Raw genomic sequence first — 20,553 nt, forward strand, 5'->3', positions numbered from 1 at the left:
ACTTATCACTGCAAAATCCTGTAAATACAAAATAAAATCTATAAAATCTAAACACTGAGTTGGATAGGTGCATCAACAAACCATGAAAAAAATCCTGAGGTTCACTAATTGTATATAAATAGAGAATGAAATAGCATGCTGCATTTGTTTGATTTATTCCAAAGTGATGGTATGCTGATTTTATTACAGGCCTACAAATGTGCACAGAAAATATAAATTATTACAAATACCTTTTCTAGGTCACGTTGACAAACATTTCGGTTTTAAGAAGCACAATTACTGAGGGATTGTGATAATTTCACAGACTAAAACATGGAACTAGCCTGTTCATGTTTTTTGAAGAGCATTTACTCAGCAAGGTTTTCCAGGTAACCAAGCTAACCTGCCTCTATGGAAAGGCCCAGGATCTTTTGTGCTACTTGGAAGTAAAATGATCGCAGCATGTTCCTTATGGCGAGACCATAAGCTTCAAAACAGCAAACTCTTTAAGTGTACTTTAGTTGGGCACTTGCTCAAGGACACTTCACTTGCTGACAAGAGGGTTAGAAGCCTCTTTTTCTTAGTGGTTGCCAATCTACCACTCACTGCACTAACCTGATTTTGCTTAAATATAACATACAAAGACATATTTTGTAGACAGTCCAATTGGTGAAAAACAAAAAATACACACAAAACATTAACAAAGTTTTTTCTTTTTATTCATCAAGACAACATGGACATTAAAAGCAGAGCAAAATTAAACAAATCTTATGTCTTCAAAATCTTTTGATCAAAATTAAATCAGTATATTTTACAGTAAGGGGACAAGAGCAATCAATGTGAGCTCTAAGTGGAGGAGAAAAGAGACACGCCCTATCATAGGTCTAACATTGTACATACGCTTTTCAACTGACTTTGTTAAAAAAGGAGGTCAGGAAGTGAAGTGGAGCCTGACAAACCAAAACAAACCACAAGCACTGTTTTTTTTTTTTTTATTTCATTTTCACTAAATGCCAAGAAACAAGGAGGATGTGTAAAGATTTTCAAAATAAGAAAAACAAAAACCCATACTGAACTTCTCCTCTAAGTTTGGTATTTAAAGTGATGTCTGGCTGACACCTAAACCAAGAAATACATCAGATGAACCACAACTACCCTCATCCAGCCAAAAGATAGACAGGTAATGGAACATGGAGATTAATGTATTTTTTTCCTCTCTCCTCATATTCACATGTATGTTCATGTTTTTAAAAATAAGCCACTACACATTTGTGGTTCACCTTGTTTTTAAGCAGCGAAGTATCAGGTTCAGGGTAAGGATGGGTGCGCTCTTCCAATTCTTCCTCCACCAGATATCCCAGCTTCCCCTGTTGAGCAAAAAATGTTCACAAAATGTAATGTTAGCAAAGGTTCCACAACATGGGTTTGTAGCAACAACTGCTGCTACTGGAGCGCCAATAACACCTATATAATGACTACTAGTCAAATATATCCCTCAATTTAGCAACAGAGGAGAGTAGAAGACACAAGAGACACTGCTAACGATGCACAAGTACTATCCATTTACTAGCACAATGGACATGGAAGTTTTGACCCAGACTATCTGGTATTTTCAAAATATATTTTGTATATTTTAACTTTGATTAAAAGGTTGCAACCTGGACCAAGTCCACAAGTTCTGGTCACTACCTTACATACAAATATTTTTAAATTACTAACAGAACTGTTCAATATTTCCTTTGCCAATGTGAAAGTGCACTAGTGTATTTGATTTCCAATTAAAAGATACAAACACATAATCACAACCAACTAAACAAATGTGACATCAAAATACCCTAACAAAACCTTAGTCCTGAACAATACACTATGTGGAAATATACACATCAGTGGCAGTTTCAGCTGTTGGCATAGGTATATCAAAGCAGGCTGCCTGTGCATCTCAGCGTTTTAAAAATGTGTCTCTGACATTTCTATCAAATTACTTCCTTTTCCCAAAAGTTAAGAAATAAAGAAACACATTAAAAAAATACACACAATCAAGCTGTCAAGATCATGTTTTGGAGAAGTACAGAATTGTTTTTCTGACAGGCAACAGCATTCAGAAATGGATGTGGGTAGAGAAAGGAGTACCTGGGGTGAGTACCTGCACAGTTTGACAGTCAGAGAGTATCCATGATTTTTAATTTGCCCTTTTCTCATGTGGTCTCGCTCACAACACCAACGCTGTGTGAGGTATGGAAGTCAGCTGCAATTCATTCGATAAACCCTACCCTCCAGTTAGTTAGTTACGTTAGGCCCCCCGGTGCTACAACACCCCCCAAACACACACTGCATGGCATTATCAGGCACAGTAAGCTGGACAACAAATCCATGGCATTTGAGTTATGATTACGGCAAAAGAAATGGCTTGTTTTTTTGTTTTTTTTTTAACATACACCTTTGACGAAGGCTAAAAGTATGTCTGTGTGTTTACTTATGAGAAAGCGAATCCCCAAGATATATGTATAGATAGATATATAAACATGTAGACACACAGTGGCTGAACTTTCCTCCTATATGGAGTGTAATATCTCAACAAATTATTACATTTTTCTTATTAAAAAAAATAAATAAACAAAACAAAATAAATAAAAAACAGGTAAATACAGGCAGGAAATTTTGATTGGATTGGTTAATGTTTTTTTCTGCCATTTTGTCCACAATGACAAATATACATCTATAAGGATCAAAAACCGATACAAAACGAGGGGTACCTCCGGGCATGTTTGCTCAGGGCTACACTGGCCTTTCCCTCTTGGCTTTGTGTGAATGTTTTCTACCTTCTTCTCATTCATCGGGCCTAGTCCTTCATCTTCAGTGCATACTTATGATGCACTATTTGAAAACAGGATAAAGATATATGCATATAGTACATAAGACAAAAATCATAGGCATTGAACTGAACGGAACAGGGTGGGAGGGGGAGGGTGAGGGGGTGGGTAGGGGAGATGGGGGAGGTAGGAGGGGAAGTGGGAGGGTGGTGGGTTGGGTTGAGAGCCAGAGGGGAGCGAGGAGGAGGACGCACTTACCTGAGCCTGATCTGAGGTCCTATCAGATCAGTTTTAATTGGACTGAGTGTCACCTTCAGAATGGAAGAGCTCTTGCTGGCCATTGAGCAGAGGGGAGGAGGCAGAGGCAGCAGCCTCTGTCTCCATCGGTTCCGCTTCTGATGAAGCCTTGATGGCAGCTGCATCACCGTCAGAGTGCTTGTCTTTCTTAGAGCTGCTCCTCTCCTCTGTCGCCTTACGGTCTGAGAAAACATACACAACACATCAAAAATGTTACCATTTCTCCTTGGTGGACAGCTGTCGTGTTTAAAAAGGTAAGGATATTGGTATTATAGCAGGCACGAAAACACACACTCACCCAAAAAAAATAAATAAATAAATTAAAAAAAAAGTCCTCACCTTTGTCTTTTGATGACCGTTCTCTGTCCCTGTCTCTCTCCTTCTCTCTGTCCCTGTCCTTGCTGCGGCTGCGATGGCGGTGAGATTTGCGCTCTGAGCTGCGTGACCTCCTCCTGTCACGACTGCGGGAGCGACGCTTTCTGTCAGAGCGATCTCGGCTGCGCCTCCTCTCCCTGTCTCTGTCCCGGCTCCTGCAGAAACAGTGGGGCAAGATGTTTTTTTTTTTAAAAAAAAACCTTTTCATTAAGTGTCACACAAAGAGATGTATGGTCAAGTGGTACATATATTTGTTTCCATGGCTATCCATGTATTCATGATGTTCTCTGGACAACTGAGGTGTGCTGGTAGCTTTTGAGCGTACAAGCAAGGAATCATTTTTTTCATTGCTGCTCACTACTGGAGACCTAGTATTTAAATTGTCAAATACAGGAGAGATGTTACTATTAGGGCAGTCATGTGAAATTTTGATAGCATTCATCATTTTAATTGGTACTTTCAGCAGCAAGCTTGATGTACCAAGTAATTTCACTGTTTGTGGAATGAGCATGCAGGTTCCAAAATAAACAGCCTGATCAGCAAATGTGGATAGAAATTTGCTTTGGTCGAGAAAACAAACATTAGGGGTCATTAGCCGACCAGCCTGAAATACAGACTAGCAACAGCAACGTAATGACAGGTCTAACCTGCTGCTTCTTGTTTAGACCGGTTAAAAGTGCAGGTGGTGAAGAAAATCAAAAAAATATCTGAAGAGTTCAAGTTGTAATGTTTACTCTGGTTAGTTGTTGTGGATTAAAATGGGGCTCTTAAACCTGGAGCTTTGTTCTTTTATGCTATTATTGTTGTTATTAGACCAGCAAGACTGTAGTGGTCAACGTGGTTCAAGTTAGCAAACCATACCTGCTGCGTTTGCGTTCCCTCTCCCTGTCCTTGTCTCTGCTCCTGGACCTCCGGCGATCACGGGATCTGCTCCTTTTCCTGTCCGATGCTCGACTGGAGTGGCGGCTGTTGGAGTGGCTTCGGCGTGCCCTCCTGTCCCTCTCCCTGTCTCTATCCCGTTCTCTGTCTCGCTCCCTCTCACGCTCTCTCTCTCGTTCCCTCTCTTTCTCACGCTCTTTCTCTCGCTCCTTCTCCCGCTCCTTCTCCTTCTCTTCCTCCTCTTTGCGCTTTTTCTCTCTTTCCTCCCTCTCACGCTCACGGTCCTCTCTGTCCTTCCTGAGGGCTGGGTTTTCACCTTGGGGATCTTCTGAGCGGCGACGTAGTTTCTCCTGGGAGTAAATATGTAAGAGCCCGCATGTAAATTATCAAGTTGACCATTTTGGATCATAGCTAAAATCAAACATTGTCCAGGTCGAATAACCTATTGCAGATCATTCACTTTGTTAAACAGTAATGGAAAAAATGATTCAGCAACATTTTCTCTTACAACACTGCGGGACTAAAAGGATTATCTTATCTCTTCTCTTTCTAGTCAACATATATGGCATCTTATATTTGAATTTTCAAGACTTATATGTATATTAACCAAGAGCTCTTTTTGAGTCTAAATAAGACTCATAAAAATGTGCCACAATTCTGACACTATCAATCTGGCTTGTTTTTCTATTTCTTGTTCTGGTGAAAGATCCAATAATTTATCATACACAACATGTCGCATCTCAACATCTATGCATGTAGTCTTTGCGACAGGTGATCCTGTTACCTTGAGCTCCTCTACAGTCGATTTGATCTTGGCGTAGCCCATGTGCTGTTTGCCCATCAAGTGGTCATCCACTCGGGACTGTGCATCGCCTACAATGAGGAAGGCCCCACACACCTCACAGACTTCCATCTGTTTCTCCTGGGCTGCAAAGCTCTCAATGGTCTGGATGAAAAGCAAAGACATTGCATTAGAAAGCCAACGTAATAAGCAACATGTTTCTGTCTCGCAGCACACCTGCTTGTCTAATTTGCACAGATTTTTCTTTGGGGACAATTTATGTAAATCAGAATGCTTATTGCTGAGGAATAACTTTTAGCTAGCCATGATGAATGTTAGTGGGACAGATGGAATTGCTTTCTGTCCAAGCTTAGTTTGACTTTGAATATTTGTGAAAGAATAAAGCATATGTTCGTTGACAGATTGCCATACATGAGGAGTGCCTACTATCCTGAGCAGTGTCTGTAGGCAGATTAGCCTGGAGTTAGGGGACTCACCGAGGGGGTGGAGCTGAGAAGCTCCCGCTCCTCCTTCAGCTGCTCCACCAGCTTCATCATTCCCTGGGCCTCCTCCACTCTGCCCTCTGATCCCAGCTCCTCAATCTGAACAAAAGCAAAACAGAGACAGGTTAAATCAATGCAGTATCCTAACACTGACAACCAGATTTCTTGAGGTGTCAGTGAGAACTTTATTTTATGTTAATGTTGTTTAAAGATAAGAAGTTATATCTTCCATGTTGGTAATTCCAGCTGTAATAAAGGTAATATGTGACAGATGTTCAAATTCCAATGTCTTCTTATTCCAGTATCTTCCAAATTATCAGGTCAGTGTAAACTAACCAATGATAGAAATATCTACGCAACTCATTTTACAATATTTGTTACAAACCTGTACAACTAAGTCTTCAATCTTCTCTGTTAAAACCTGAATCTTCTCCTCATTCTTTCCTGATGGACCAGGACCCTGTAGAAAAAAAATGAAAAACTCAGGTACATCCGCACAAGTTGTGTACTTTTTTTGTTTTGTTTTAGCAGACAGTTTCCAGGGTACTCTTAAATTGTAAAACTGTGTACTGAGGAAACTGAATAGCCAAAGCCTTGTTTCTGTGACACACGAGACGTCATGAGTACTCTAACAAGAAAATGCAGATATAGGAGCGATTTACAAAGAAATATCCCTAAACCAAAACACAAACCCCTGCATTTTGCTGAGCCTGGGAAAGTGCAAGCCGGGCATGCCCTCTACGAATCCGCCGTTCAACCTCTGCCAGGAGTGACTGAAGATAGCGCAGGAAGTCTCGCTCATAGCCCTCCTTCATGAACCGTGAGCTCTTCTCGTACCTGGATAAAATATGGTAGGAACATGTTATTTAGTGGAAACATCAAGTCATAGATAAAAGATTTCTTAAATCACAACCAGAACTTACGTTTTTCTGAGATTTTCATCGTGGATTTTCTCACAAGGGCCTGGAAAATCAAATTCAAAAGTTGTATTATATTCAGATAGAACAAATGCATTTAAAGATCTAAATACGTGCACAAGTTCTCGACTTACCCAAGTCAGAGCGGGTGTTTGTGAATAGCTCAGCTGGGCAGAACCCACACAGATAGTATCGACAAACCTAATTCAGAAAGAAAGTACTCTTATTGTTTCAAAAATAAATTCTTTAAATATTCATCCTAACGTTACAGTTACATCGGCTCAAGTGGTAAAATGTAACTTATGCTAATTGGGAACAAATGAGCTTTGCAAGTCGTGCAAACTACAATTAATTTAACACTAATATGTGCTTTCTCCAGTCTTGCTAATCGACTTCAGGACCATAAACCACAGCAGAACACAGATACATGCAACAACAATGGTTACTCAAACCTGACACTAGCAGCAGAGCAAGATCCACGATGTTATAAGCCTCATTGTGAGCCAATGAAATACCGTTAACGTTAGCTAACTGTAATATTAACACGCGTGTCTACACAGCATTCAAAATTCCTGCTTACGCTAGCACATCCCCGTGCTGTGGTGAAAGCTGAGGTGGTACACAAAGGGCTTAAGTAAGCCAAGACTCTGATCCCACATGCGATAAATCTAGGTATCTTAACTGGTTAGTGTAATGTTATCTTATAAAAACCAGCTAGGCTAACATTAGCTTGAATGCTAACTTACGCTCTCGTCATCCCATCGCACGTTTGATCGCTTCTCGTCAGGGGCCAAGTTTCTATCTCGACCCATTAACTCGTCGAGTAACTGGGCTGCTGAAAGCATTTTGGCTAAAAGAATGTAGCCTAGAATTAAAGTACAGCGGTATCTCCCGAAGCGCCAGTTCACACCATCTATTGCGCGCAAAGTACTCCTAATCAAAATGGCAGACGCTGTAACAACAACGCCCGTTCATGGTTCAACTATAACCAGCCCAGGAGCAGCTCGCGCAGCATCTGAACCGGAAGTACAGGTTTTGACAATACTGTGTTGACCCTATGGACTTGGAGCAGTTTCGTTTTAGTAAGAAATATTACTACATCCCAGTCTTAGCTCGGTTATTTGCTCCCGATAAAATTTGAAATTATTCACATTTCACGAGACTTAGCCACAACTCAGAGTGAAATAATACTAACACAAACGAAAAAAAATCGTTAGCAGAAACGGCAAACACGTTGTGGTTTTAGTCTGAAAGCTTCCCCGGAAGCGAAACAAAATTTTATTTTTTGACTTTTTCTTTATTGAAAAGGATGTAGATAAAAGATATGAACTAGATAAAGAGATATATATGAACAGCATATTATATGTATAAATATCATTACGCTCCATCCATGGTAGCTTTGGTATCATTAAACCCTTTCATATGTATTTCCACATTTTATCCATTGTTTTCTATTACTCTGTCATACAAAGAATATGCAGCACCTACTGTGCATGAAACAGTCAAATGCCCTCTTGCTTTAGGCGTCTCAGGGCTGACCAGGGGCGGAGCCAGACATTGTAAACGTTCGAGGCTTAGCCTTAATTTAAGTCTATATTCATGGATTTTCTTTCTTTCCCATTCAGAGCCGCTACATCCAGTATTTACTGTATCAAGCCATTTTGTACATCATTTTGGGAAAACATGAATGTTGCTCAGGAAAAAAATCATCCAGAGCCTGCATCATATTGTGAATCTAATTGTTCACAACAAATTTGACAATGACTGATTTTCACTACTGCCACATAAAAAAGAGGCAAAAATGTTCTGATATTATTATTTTTGAATTTACATGACATACTGTATGTGGGGAATGAATTTGGCATAAACAGCATTACTAATCTTGAAACCTATTTGGCTTGCCAGAGTAGAGGTCCCAGATTTAATGTTTAGCTGACAAATCTTCATTTAAACCCAGACCATCATACTGTATGTGCTGCTCTAATTGAGCAGTCATGGATCCACAACAAGGTGAAATAAACGTCTTCACTTCTGTGAACTGAATATTAGGCCAACAGAAGAACATTCACTCTAATGATATTACATTTCATATTACAATAGCATCATAGGATAAACAACATGGACATGTACTGTAATATTATAGTACAGTATTTTACTTGATCGACTGATAATGACTCTGTTCTCCTTTCCTCTTCTTTTCTTCAATCCTGTTGTCAACACATTTTCATCTCTTGTCTATGGAGCTGGATTTGTCTCAGTTATATTCATGTGAAGATTGATCATTTAGTAAATGTGTAATCTGTAAATATAAAGCACCTTCAACTAATACAAAAATACATTTGTAAACTCACAAAAATATCTTGCAAATATAAAACGGATATGCAAAAATCTACAAACAAATTCCATGATTAAAACATATGTGTGAATACAGTCAATGAATTTACAAAAAAATTAAAAACAGACATTTGTGAATACCTTCCTAACATTTACAACTTTCAAGCAGACATGTGTGAATCAATTTTCCATTTGTGAAGCGAAAAAGCATTTGTGGAACAAAATTCTACGCTTTTGGGTTTGCATTTTACACACACAGAGTTTTGAGACAGATTTTCCTCCAGTCGGAACGAAAGTCGACTTGTATCACTTGGCCACAATCGGAAAAGACATGATCGCCTGCTGACACGTCATTTCCGCTTTTTAAAGCATGAGCTCGCAGCCTTCAATGAGCTGCTTTATTTCCCCAAATATTGGCGACAAGTAACGTGCACTACGTTGACGGTTGTAAGATATGAAGTGACATGACCTGGTTAAGGTCTTTTATAATTGGGGTTGATATTTGCTCTGTTAAGAAATGATGTATTGCAATTTTACTATTCATTCCATGTGTAGGCTAAGCTAACATTAACTACTAAACCCGTTGCCATGGCGACAGTAAACAATCATGTTGCGGACTCAGGGAATGAAAGCAGTGTGCTGGATTTTATACACTGTGATGATGATGATGAAGATGCATTGTAAATAAACCACATTGGTGTTATTTCTTTAACAATTAGTTTATTTTAATCATCCAGTCCATTTGTGGAAGGTGTTTTATATTTACAGATTAGATAGATAGATAGATAGATAGATAGATAGATAGATAGATAGATAGATAGATAGATAGTTTATTTTTACATTTTCATTTGTCACTTCTGTCATTAAATAAATATTTTAATGGAATACACAACTGTTGATACTTCATAAAGTCAGTGCCCCTTGTGTTAATATATGGATTCTCTAGGAGAGATAATACAGACCTAACTGTTATTGGGCACGGGAATAACATATGTGATATTTAAGCCTTTCATTTAATCATAATTGCTTTCAAATGAATCAACTGTATGTTTATGAATGTTGTGATTGTTATTTATTAGTAACTTTAACTTCCTGCAAAGCTGCTGATGGACATATACTTGCAGTTCACCTTCACTTACCTCAGCACTTTATGGATTTTTGCAGCTGCTTGTGGACTTCATGTTTGCTGCTTTACTCTGTGTTCATGAGAATGTGAGTACTCGTTTTGTGTAAATGTGTCTTTTAATAAAAAAGCATGTAATGTAACCTGATTCTATCCTCCATCAAAGGGAAAGGGTGACATGGGGAAAATAGCAGGAAATGAACAAACGGCATTCAGGCCCACCAGTAATGGCCGTACGTCGTGCACGTGTGGCGTACATCACGCTTGGTTGTAGGTTGTTGGACTCATACAACCCGTCAGACTGCACTTCAGCCAAATCTCTTGGTCCACACTTTGCCAGAAGAATTTGAATGACAAGAAAAGTAAACTGGGGAACACAGGGGAAACTTTTCATACCTGTGTCAGTTTCGGAAATCAGGTGAACAGGAAACGGGGCGTGCAGGGAAGCAGCACAGGTGCGTACAGCTGTCTGCCTTTAGGGACTGCGCACACACTGGACATTGGCCCGAAAACGCGCCAAAATGGATATAAATTCGGAAAACAAAACGCAGGTCTTACTAAGGCTACACCTGGCTCTGAGAACAGTCCGCGGTCAAAACACTCGGACACACCACCCAGGTTGTTACATCAAATGCTTGGTACCGAAGGTAAGTCCGATAGCGTCGGAGACTTTAAATTCACTTTCTCAAGAATGTTTTTCTTGATGCTTTGTATGAACAGTGCGATGTCTACTGACCAGAATGTAAAATAGTCAAACACAAACGTTTGAATATCACAAATAAATATATGTATAAGGGAAAACATGATTGTGTTTTATATTTTAAGCATACATTTATAATAATTACTGTGTGTGTGCTGTATAAGTATATGTGTAATTTAGTGCATGTGTGTGTGATTTAGTATGTATGTATCAGGAAGGCACTACACGTCGACCGGAATTTGCTACCACTAGGTGGCAGACCAACCACCAATAAACATAAAAGGAGTGAAAACACAGGTGCGAGCGAAATGCATCATGATGGTCAACAATACAGCTCTTTGCTGCAGACCCTGCTTGATAAGGATTGAAAATAAATTAATTTTAAAATATGCTACTTTGGTTTCAATGCAGCCGCGTATCTGTAGTCACCACTCTGGTCAGGAGCAGTGTTCCACCCACAGCACCATCTGATTGGTAACGCATATTATCTATTCAGATGTGCTAGTTACTTTAGATAAGCAGTTAGCGATAGCTCTCTCTCTCTCTCTCTTGCTCGGTGTGTCTTGGATCAATAGATGAACTTGTTCATCGCAGTGTGGTGTTGTTGTAACTTCAATGTAGAGGATTGGGATGTTTATTACAACTTCAGCCATGTCTTACTTTAACTGGAGCTGCTCTAGTCTGTGACCGTTTGTGTACACAATAACGAGCATGATAGGCTATTACTCTTGAAGTATATCCAATCAGATGGTGCAGTGGGCGGGACACTGCTCCAGACCACAGAGTGCTGACTAAAGAGAGGGAGAAGGGGCTGCATTACAGCCAAAGTAGCACCTTTTTAAAATTCATTTATTTTCAATCCCTATCAGAGTCTGCAGTAAAGGGACCACTTCAGCCTAAGCTGAATTGTTGATCGCCATAATGCTTTTTGCCTCCACCTGTGTCTTTACTCCTTCTTTCATGTTTATTGGTGGTTGGTGTGCCACCTAGTAGTAGTAACTTCCTAATTGTTCCTACCTCTAATTGTGGTGCTTTCTGGATACATAAATACTCAAACTCACATATACATACATTCTCACACTCATATACCCTCATACTCATATTCTCATGTTATGCATGCATGTGTATCTATGTTTGTGTTTATGGATATATAATATTTGCATGTATGTATATGCATGATAGTGTGCATACATGTGCAAGTGCTTATTACCAGTATGTGCAAGTGAAGTATTCAGTTCTGGCCTAGGCAGCTTCTGATACATGATTGTATTTAATATTATAAGCATACATTTATAGTAATTACTCTAAAAGCAATCAAAATATGTTTTCTATGCATCAAATGTGTTAATATCAGTCAAGTTGGGCTCAATTTCTGTGTTTTAACTTAAGTGTGAGTAATCAAAGTGTAATGTGGGCAAAAACCTGGAAATGGAAAATTAATTTGGAAAAACACTTCATTTTTAAGAAATAAAAACCGCTTAATAATACTCTGTTGTTAGCTTTACTTTTAAATGTCACCACTGGTGTTTGTGCTTGAACAAATTTTAATTAAAAAATAATGTTTTTCAATTTTGTATTCTGAAGATATTGAATTATGAAGAAAATGTTCTTGTTTGCCCTGCAAGGCAAAGGCATTTTATTTAATATAATTACATGTTTTCATAGGGATACGAGAATCCACCTGAAGCTAGACCCACACCTTTGGTCCCCCACAACCAGCAAGAAATGGTAAGTCATGCACATGACTACACCCTATTCCCATATAGGCTCAAATTAGGGTCCTAATGATTTTGAGCTTGTAAAGTGATGTTTCCCAAATAATTCCAAATGTAGTTGTAAATTAGACTTTGTAAACCTGTAAAATAAATTTGCATGAGAAATCACCAGAAACCTGGTGCTCAAAGTTCCCACACAGTGCGTGACACTGAAGTTACAAGTAGAATTTTTAACCTATTTTATATGGCGTTATTTTTGTGGCTCACACCTGATCGTGCAGTGGGACTTTCTGGACTTTCTGAGCACGGAATATAATATAATATAAGTGTGTGTGTGTGTGTGGGTGTATGTGTGTGTGAATATTGTGACTTAGTACCAATTTTTTTTTTTTTTTTTTTTTAAATCATTTTCTTATTCAGGGTTATTTCACTATTTACTTTGTTTTCTATTTACTTACTCTTACTCTTTATTTACTTAATGATGTGACTGGATCATGCCTTACGAGTTTCGTTAAGAGGAACCAAATAGCGTGAAATAACTGAGGGTATTCAGAGGGGAACTAACGTTTGTACTCACTGTTGTTACATCTAAAAATGCCCCCCGATGAGGCGGTGGTGTTTTTGGCAGCCCGCTGATAGAGCTTTGACACCACTGATGGATTGAATGAGTGTATCGAGTGTTGGCAGTGGTACCATAACGTGAACTAACAACAGAAATAAATGACGGAACGTGCTGGATAAACGCCAAAGACTCCGACTATCAACCCGAAGTTACGTTAGCCAAAGCGTTTTTCTGCCACAAGCTAGCACCAAAGACTCTGCTAGCACCTCACCAAGCTAGCCAGTAGGTAAGGTTAGCCGAGAAGCTAATGTTAGCTGGCAGGGCTATTTTTAGTGGCCCAGTGTGCCATCGGTAGGAAATTCGTCAGGCGATTAGTATTGACAACTTAATCCTAGAGGCTTTCGTATATCCTATGATCTCACAACACTAGTTGCCTATACCAAAATGTCCACGACTTCGTTGGATAAAGAATTACAGGAGCGACTGCGAGAGGCGTCTGCCATCGGTGATATCGACGAAGTGCGGACACTGGTGGAGAGCGGAGTAAATGTTAATTCACAGAACGAAATAAATGGATGGTGAGTATTGACAACAAGTGTTGGTTTGCTTCACATTTTTATAAATATTCAGTTTTTTGGTGTTTGTTGAAAATTTCACTGCAGTCAAACGTGGCGTTAACAGGGATTAAAGTCGATTAGTGTTATCTTATTAGGCAGAGCAAGGCTTGTTAGTCAGCTAGACCTGCTATATTATATATCACTTATCCAATCTGCAAATAAATACCGTTAGCTTTAAAGTGACATTGTTCTGGTCCTCTCAAAACAGAAGGGACGAGAGAAAGAAACTGACTAAACGAGTCTGTTATCATTGCCACAGTTAGTTTATTGACTTGATTATCATATCACTAACATAAAATAACTTAACACAATTAAATAAAAACATTAGGTCCTGAACAGTGTTGCATGTGCGGTACAATGTTATGAGCATAAACTTAGATGATTAACCACATTGTCAAGTTCCAACTTCTATATAACGATATAACTAACTCTTTGTTGTCTGTGCCCAAAATCATTGTGGTGATGTTTGAATCATGCTCAAAAGTTTATTTGCATCCTTGTGAATGTGAGGCAATGTTTTTTTTATTCTGTATGCCAGTGCCCCACAAGCACAATGATGACAGGTGGAACCACGTAAATGTGATTCTCAAGTTATACTGCAGTAATAGACCTATTTATGAATACAAAGTCATTTTATCATATGATATGTTGCAGTGTTTTGGCTCATTAAACTGTGTTCTCTCTTCAATAATCCACCAGGACATGCCTGCACTGGGCGTGCAAGAGGAACCATAAGCACATAGTGTCCTTCTTAATCAGTTATGGAGCAGACAAAGAAATCCTCACAGCTAAGGATGAGCTAGCCTCTCAACTAACATCCAAACCAGAGATCAAACGACTGTTGGGAGGTAAACTACACATCTCTCTCTCCCTTGTCTCCTGCTATGTCACATCATTGTTAGTCATTTTTTGTTAGTGGCATGTGATGTGTCAGATGCAGTCCATGTAATACTTTGACATATAAGCTACAGGTTAGCGCATTAAGTGTTGATTGTAAATTTGCATGTGCGTCTTAGTTATTGCATTATTCTGGTTCAAAGGAATGATCCTCTTTTTCATGTGTATTATTGCCACAGTTGAGGTGGAGGAAGTGCCTGAAGTCAAGGAGCCTGAGTTGCCAATCATTCCCAACTACCTGTCTAACCCTCCCTTCATGTACTCGAAGATGGATAACAAATCAGAGGTCATCCTAGCACAGCAAATTACACAGAATGGTTCTGGAGAACATGCTGAGGACACACACAGCGATTCACCCTCCCTTTCTCCAACTCATGAGCATCAGAAATCACAGAGCTTACTCTCTGACAGCCCCACTCCTCCCTCAGACCCCACTACCCACAGCCAAGCCCCGGCTGGGGAATTCATTCCTGTGACTGAGCAAAATGGCGCATCACCCAGTCCGGCCTCATCCCACAACCACGCTGTTGTTAACTGCACAGTGCCCATGGACCTGTCAGTTGAGCCACACCTTGTCAATCATGCTGACTACCCGCATGCGGTGCCACACAATGGCACCATGTGCTCGCCTCCATTGGCCTCACCCAGCCCCAGCTTGGCCAGCAGCAGTGGGAGCCAGGTCCAGGCCCCAGTGGCCAGCGCTAACCCAACCATGAGCAGGCAGCAGTCTATCCCACAGCAGCTGAGCTACAGCCAGGCTGGTGGGCCCATGCCAGCTTTCCAGCCTTTCTTCTTCACTAGCACCTTCCCTGTCAATGTGCAAGGTGAGAGAGAAATCACATGTTTTATTATCTGTAATCCCTTTCCATACACAGAGTGGAGACAGACAGGATACCATTCATTATGAATAAACGCTTGAAAATCATGCTGGTGCCATTTTAAGCCCATATGTGTGTGTACAGTGCTAAAGCTTCTCCTACACTTGTAGATTGGCTTTCCTTTTTTATGTTTAAGTGGCTACTTCTTCTCAGGTAAGTGCTAGGAATGCAGACATGACAACACTCTTGTTTGCCATCTTGTCAAACCAGAAAGGGTTGTTAGTGGACATAACCTCACTCACAATAATGACTGAACCGTCACAGGCTCACTAGTAGAGGCAGATACATCTTTAACAGTCTATCCCATCATACAGTGAAACATTTTTTTAAACACGAGATGGGATAGGTTGTTCAAGTTTTTCCCAAACAAAGAAACAAAGCAAATATTTCCTTGGAATGTGCGTCAGGGTTGAGAAACTGGAGTTATCATTTCAGGTTGTGATATCTTATGTACAAGACATGTCATTCATAAGCATGCGTTTGGTATGATTAAGTTGGTGTCTCTCACCTTGGGCTATGTCCATCCACTTCTTAAAAAGCACAATCTCTTTGTTAATAGAGAGGTATTGCTCTGGTTCTTCTTTCTAGAATTGGTGCTGAAGGTGCGCATCCAGAACCCCAACGCACGAGAGAACGACTTCATTGAGGTGGAGCTGGACCGCCAGGAGCTCACCTATCGCTCCCTTCTGAGGGTCTGCTGCCGTGAGTTAGACATCAGTGCTGAACATGTGGAGAAGATCCGCAAGCTGCCAAACACCATGTTGAGGAAGGTATGGGAAAGAAGGCTGCGTACTGTACACAAGTTTTTGTTGTCGTCTAGTGTCATGTATGTAAATGCATATTTACAATTCACAACTCATAATGGCAAAATATGGATTTTGCAAATTATATATCCCCTTTTTTTTTATATGTCTGAAGCAAAGATTCAGTGTGTGTGGTGAGACACAATTATGGTACTTTAAAACCCTTAGCCCTCGGTTTGAACAATTTGCATCTAAATTCATTCTCCCTCCTGGAGTCAGAACTTGGTAAAATCTGAACACACAGACTTAGGTTTCAGTTGTAGCCCACAGCTAACCAACTGACTCCATGGAAAAATGATTCCTCTAAAGTGTTATGGGAACTGTAGTTCTAAAACTTTGAGCAGGATTATCCCCCAAAATAGAAGTGAGAGAGAGAATAATAATGCCTTGTGTAAAAAGGCTCCCTGTCCTGTTGGGTTTTAAAAATATTCCAACAGTTTTGCTCTTCAGTCTTTCTCTGTCTCTGCCTCCCTCTCTGTCTGTCTGACTAATGCATGCACACTGCAAGTGACACTGCCCCAACTCTCTAATTAGGTTGTTTGTGACTCACTTTACCTTACTGAAATCTCCCTTACCATCTGTGTACACTGTATTTGTCATTACTGCCTCTGACAAGTAATGACAGTGTAGCGCCTGGTCAGATTGAAAGTAATTGTAAAATGGAAGGTTTTTGGCTTAGGGCTCTGATTAACGTTTACTTTCAGTGTTGATTAATGTGTCGGTTATTTTTTCAATTCATTGTTTAGACTGTGAAATGTCAGAAAAATGCCACATTACAATTTCCCAAAGCAACATGATGATATGTTAAGTGAATCAGTGAAAATTTGCCAATTATGTTTGGTAGATGCATTACAATTGTACCCTGAGATAATGCTTTAATTTCCCTCCTTTTCTATGCACTTTGGATGTTAATTGAGGAAGAAAAATTAGACCTTTTAATCATTTCAAAGTTACTTTCTATACCGTTGTCCTGATAAAAATGAATGATTAGCAGTTGAAATAGTGTTTGATTTTAATTTAAATTTTTTTTTTTTTTTTTTCCTCCCTTCCCTGTCCAGGACAAGGACGTAGCTCGGCTGCAGGACTTTCAGGAGCTGGAGGTTGTGTTGGAGAAAGCAGAGGGCCTGTCCCTTTTCTCTGCGACCGGGGGCCTAACAGACAGACCCTGCTACAACATGAAGGCCTCCCGCCTCACCTACTAGAGCTAGCGCAGAGCCCGAGGTTTCCCCGCTTATGATGGGCTTCTGTAGCTACCCTCAAGCAACCATAACTAGTTGCCTGCCCAGGTCCCTTGTTACAGCTTTGTTTGGCTTTGGTGTTTAGCCAATTTCTAACTGGGATTTCTTTTTTCGAGTTCTGTAGCTATTGTCCTCCTCCTGTCCTCCTCTGGCCCTCCTGCCGCTTTAGTGTACCCAACCAGTTCTAAGCGATTACTGATGCATGGTGTACTCGATTATGTGCGAAAGTATTTGGGCCCCTCTCTCCTATTTATCTCTTTCTCTCCTCCCACTGCACTTTGTGCCAAGGCTCTAGTGGGACAACAGAGGGGAACATTGGCCTGTCTTCCTTATGGACTGGACTTGAATGGGATTCTGCAATAGCCTTATATGGACACATCCCTATACTGGCTGTGAACTATGATCACAGAGGAAAATGGTCAGATGAGACCGGGTGCAGAGGATGACAGGAAGGATTTACATAACTCTTACAGATAAGATTATCATCAGTCCACAGAACAGGACGAGTTGCAGCACAGTGAACTTTCACATGGCAACTTGGATTTCTAACAAATTTACCTAGAGAGTCTTATCAGATATTCTAGCTGGCGTACACACTTTCATACATGCTGTAGGCATAAACCTTAGTGTCTTTTCCTGCGGAGGGCACCCATTACTGGCCTAATTGTTAAGGTGGGGGTAATCTCACACCAGGAGAGATTTAGGTAACTTTGGACTAATAGTACTTTTATTTGCTGACAACACATACAGTATGCTTTAATCTGTATCCACACAAAGATGGATACATTTGAGTAGGAGTGGTGATTTCCCTACATATTTAAGTCATTCAGTTGTACACTGTGGAAAAGGAATAATTAGTTTTGTTTGAATTGTTCTCCTGTGTGTCTTTTCATGTAAGACAAAAACTTCATTTTTATTGTAGAGATAAACGTGCAGCAACTTGAACCAGGACTTATTTTATTTTTATTTTCTATAATACATTATCGCCTCTGCTTTGCAGAGTGTATTCACGATTCAGTCAGCATAACACTCTGTCTAACTGTGAAGTATTTTATTTTATTTTTTTCATTTTTGAGTCATGTTGATTCTTACTAATAAAGAGAGACCGTGCATTTGCGCTCTGGAGTAACAAGGCTCAAGTCCCAGCAAAGGTGTATGAGGCTCACACTTAATTTATCATATAAATTAAGCCCTCTGTTGAATACTTTCTGTCCCTGTGTTTCTGTGTGACTGTAATTAGAATCAAAACCAAAAACTAATCTAGCCAGCAAAGATACTAACTGCAGAAAAAACTATCAATGCTTCAGTAAAGTATGCAGCTTTGTTAAGTTTGTGTGTGTATGTGTGTGTCCCCCCCCCAAATGAAGAGGAAAGATGTAAGACATAGCAAAGGATCTTGGTTTTATGATTGAGTGCTTCCTTGTTCCTCCAACACTAATCCAAATTAGTACCATTTCTCATATGTTTATCTCTGTTGCACCGTGTCACCACAGTTGAATCCTAGACTATCTATATGGTGACTACATTTCTTTAAAAAGAGACAGAATACCACTATATATGGCTTCAGTTTGGTTGTCATGGCTAGTCTAGGCCTAATATGTAATTCTTTATTTAAAAAATTTATAATTTTGAGTTGTGTAAGGTTTTCTATTTGGTACCTTAACTAGAGGTGTTGCTATCTGTATTAAATGGAGACTGACCACATGGTTATTTACACTAAGGGCAAGAGAAAAATGTTCTGCTTTATATTAAGAATTTAACTGAGTCATGACAAGTCAAGTGGCACAGCCATGTTGTGTCAGACGGTAATGATGTTTATGCTGCTTTCATCAACACCTTATATTCCTTTAATTCTCAATGCTGGGTCTCATTTATTTGAAGCAGTGCACTACGCGCTCACTACACGTCCTACAATCAAAAAGTTTCTTACCCAGTGGTAACTGTTTACTGTTCATATGTATACCTGAAGCTCTTACTGTATTTGTATGTTTTATGATATATTTTTTATTAATTTGTATAATTTTTTTTCTTTAACCAGCTAGGCCTGTTACGTTTTGTGTCAAAAAGTCTACTATCGTGCAAGCAAGAGTTCAACAATAGGATGAAAAGGAGTGAGAAGCTATTGTTGAAGCCAAGTGCAATGTGGAGGGAAAAGAATGTGTTGCCAGAAAGTTTGCTGTGAGAAGAAGGGACTGCCAATAGTGCTTATTTTATGTTCCCAACTATGTTAAATGCTTTACTAAGTGAAGTTGTGCCACATGTTTGAGGCAGGAGCTTGGTTGAGAAAGTGGGGCAATGTGGGAGAAAACACCCCGCTGGCCGTCTGGTGCCCTGGATGAGTGAGAGCAGCATGTTTGAAGTGGGTTTTTATAGGATCTTCTCTGATTCTGTGGGAATGAGATGACCAACATTGTATTTGTGGGGTTGCTTACTGTTCTAGAAAAAGCAGAATACAGTTTGACTTAACCTATGCATTCAGAGTCTGATATTTTTATATACAGTACGTCCTGTGTACTTGTAGAAATAATCTTAGGCACTGTTAAAAGTTGTGAGTTTTTGTTCTGGAGACCTGTATCTGTTCTTTGATAAAGCATGGTGAATTACTTGGGCTCTTCCCTCTTTTTCTCTCAAACTGGCCTTCTGTCTTAGAAAAACCTACAACCATCTGACTATTGCAGTTATTTTAATGTGAAACTTCCATCTTAATTCTCACTTTGAATGAAGGGACCAGTTAAATGTTGCAGTGAACTCCCCAATAGTGAACCGACATGTATGTTTCAGCTGAGAGCCACTAGAGGGAGCAGAACAGCAAATATTGGTATTTGTTGAGCCACATACTGTAGAATCAGAATTACATGCCGCTTGCAGTGATGATAACAGGATAGCTTTTTTTTCTGCTTGGATTTAATTGAACTCATAAAAATGATTTTAAAACATGCTGTTTTGATTTGATCTTTATATGGAAATGCAGGAGTATCTGGATGCTTTGGACCTTGCTGTATTGAAGATGCTCCTTCAGTACTCAGTTCTTAAGAGCTAAGTAAACATGAGACCGTCTCAGGTTTGGCCATTCCATGTAAATTAGTGTAAGTTTTGGGCACTCTTAATAATTTAAATGATTTGAATATTATATTTCTCCAGTGCT

The 20,553-nt window shown here is 39.7% G+C and overlaps 2 protein-coding genes across 4 annotated transcripts; one reads left to right on the top strand and one right to left on the bottom strand.

Annotated features, from left to right (window-relative positions):
* Nucleotides 1-681: 681 nt before the first annotated feature.
* luc7l3 (LUC7-like 3 pre-mRNA splicing factor) lies at nucleotides 682-7,521 on the bottom strand. Of its 3 annotated transcripts, none has more exons than XM_087171090.1 (11): nucleotides 7,288-7,521; nucleotides 6,676-6,742; nucleotides 6,548-6,587; nucleotides 6,317-6,461; nucleotides 6,010-6,084; nucleotides 5,619-5,723; nucleotides 5,125-5,286; nucleotides 4,323-4,690; nucleotides 3,426-3,616; nucleotides 3,101-3,268; nucleotides 682-1,346 (listed from the first exon to the last, which is right to left on the bottom strand). In XM_087171090.1, exons 1-11 carry the CDS (start codon nucleotides 7,384-7,386, stop codon nucleotides 1,288-1,290), a joined length of 1,479 nt encoding a protein of 492 aa, XP_087027216.1. In that variant the 5' UTR covers nucleotides 7,387-7,521; the 3' UTR covers nucleotides 682-1,287. The 3 variants fall into 3 exon arrangements, with proteins under 3 accessions (XP_087027216.1, XP_023252056.1, XP_087027215.1); XM_023396288.2 differs by having other exon boundaries at nucleotides 3,048-3,268; nucleotides 7,288-7,519; XM_087171089.1 differs by having other exon boundaries at nucleotides 682-3,268; nucleotides 7,288-7,520.
* Nucleotides 7,522-12,997: 5,476 nt separating this feature from the next.
* On the top strand, nucleotides 12,998-20,344 carry ankrd40 (ankyrin repeat domain 40). The gene is made up of 5 exons (XM_023396289.2): nucleotides 12,998-13,553; nucleotides 14,292-14,440; nucleotides 14,669-15,313; nucleotides 15,956-16,137; nucleotides 17,229-20,344. Exons 1-5 carry the CDS (start codon nucleotides 13,420-13,422, stop codon nucleotides 17,370-17,372), a joined length of 1,254 nt encoding a protein of 417 aa, XP_023252057.1. The 5' UTR covers nucleotides 12,998-13,419; the 3' UTR covers nucleotides 17,373-20,344.
* The last annotated feature ends 209 nt before the right edge of the window (nucleotides 20,345-20,553 follow it).

Source organism: Seriola lalandi, unplaced genomic scaffold (assembly GCF_002814215.2).
Source record: "Seriola lalandi dorsalis isolate HSWRI2012SDOR001 ecotype SW California unplaced genomic scaffold, Sedor1 jcf7180002054975, whole genome shotgun sequence".
In the NCBI taxonomy this organism is placed as follows: Eukaryota; Metazoa; Chordata; class Actinopteri; order Carangiformes; family Carangidae; genus Seriola; species Seriola lalandi.

Coding starts and splice junctions, on each gene's coding strand:
- luc7l3 (XM_087171090.1), bottom strand. CDS start 7,386: ATGCTTTCAGCAGCCCAGTTACTCGACGAGTTAATGGGTCGAGATAGA. Junction 5,287..5,618: donor TTCTCAGCTCCACCCCCTCG/GTGAGTCCCCTA, acceptor CTTTTCATCCAG/ACCATTGAGAGCTTTGCAGC. Junction 1,347..3,100: donor AGAGCTCTTCCATTCTGAAG/GTGACACTCAGT, acceptor TTTGCTCAACAG/GGGAAGCTGGGATATCTGGT.
- ankrd40 (XM_023396289.2), top strand. CDS start 13,420: ATGTCCACGACTTCGTTGGATAAAGAATTACAGGAGCGACTGCGAGAG. Junction 13,554..14,291: donor CAGAACGAAATAAATGGATG/GTGAGTATTGAC, acceptor ATAATCCACCAG/GACATGCCTGCACTGGGCGT. Junction 15,314..15,955: donor CTTCCCTGTCAATGTGCAAG/GTGAGAGAGAAA, acceptor TCTTCTTTCTAG/AATTGGTGCTGAAGGTGCGC.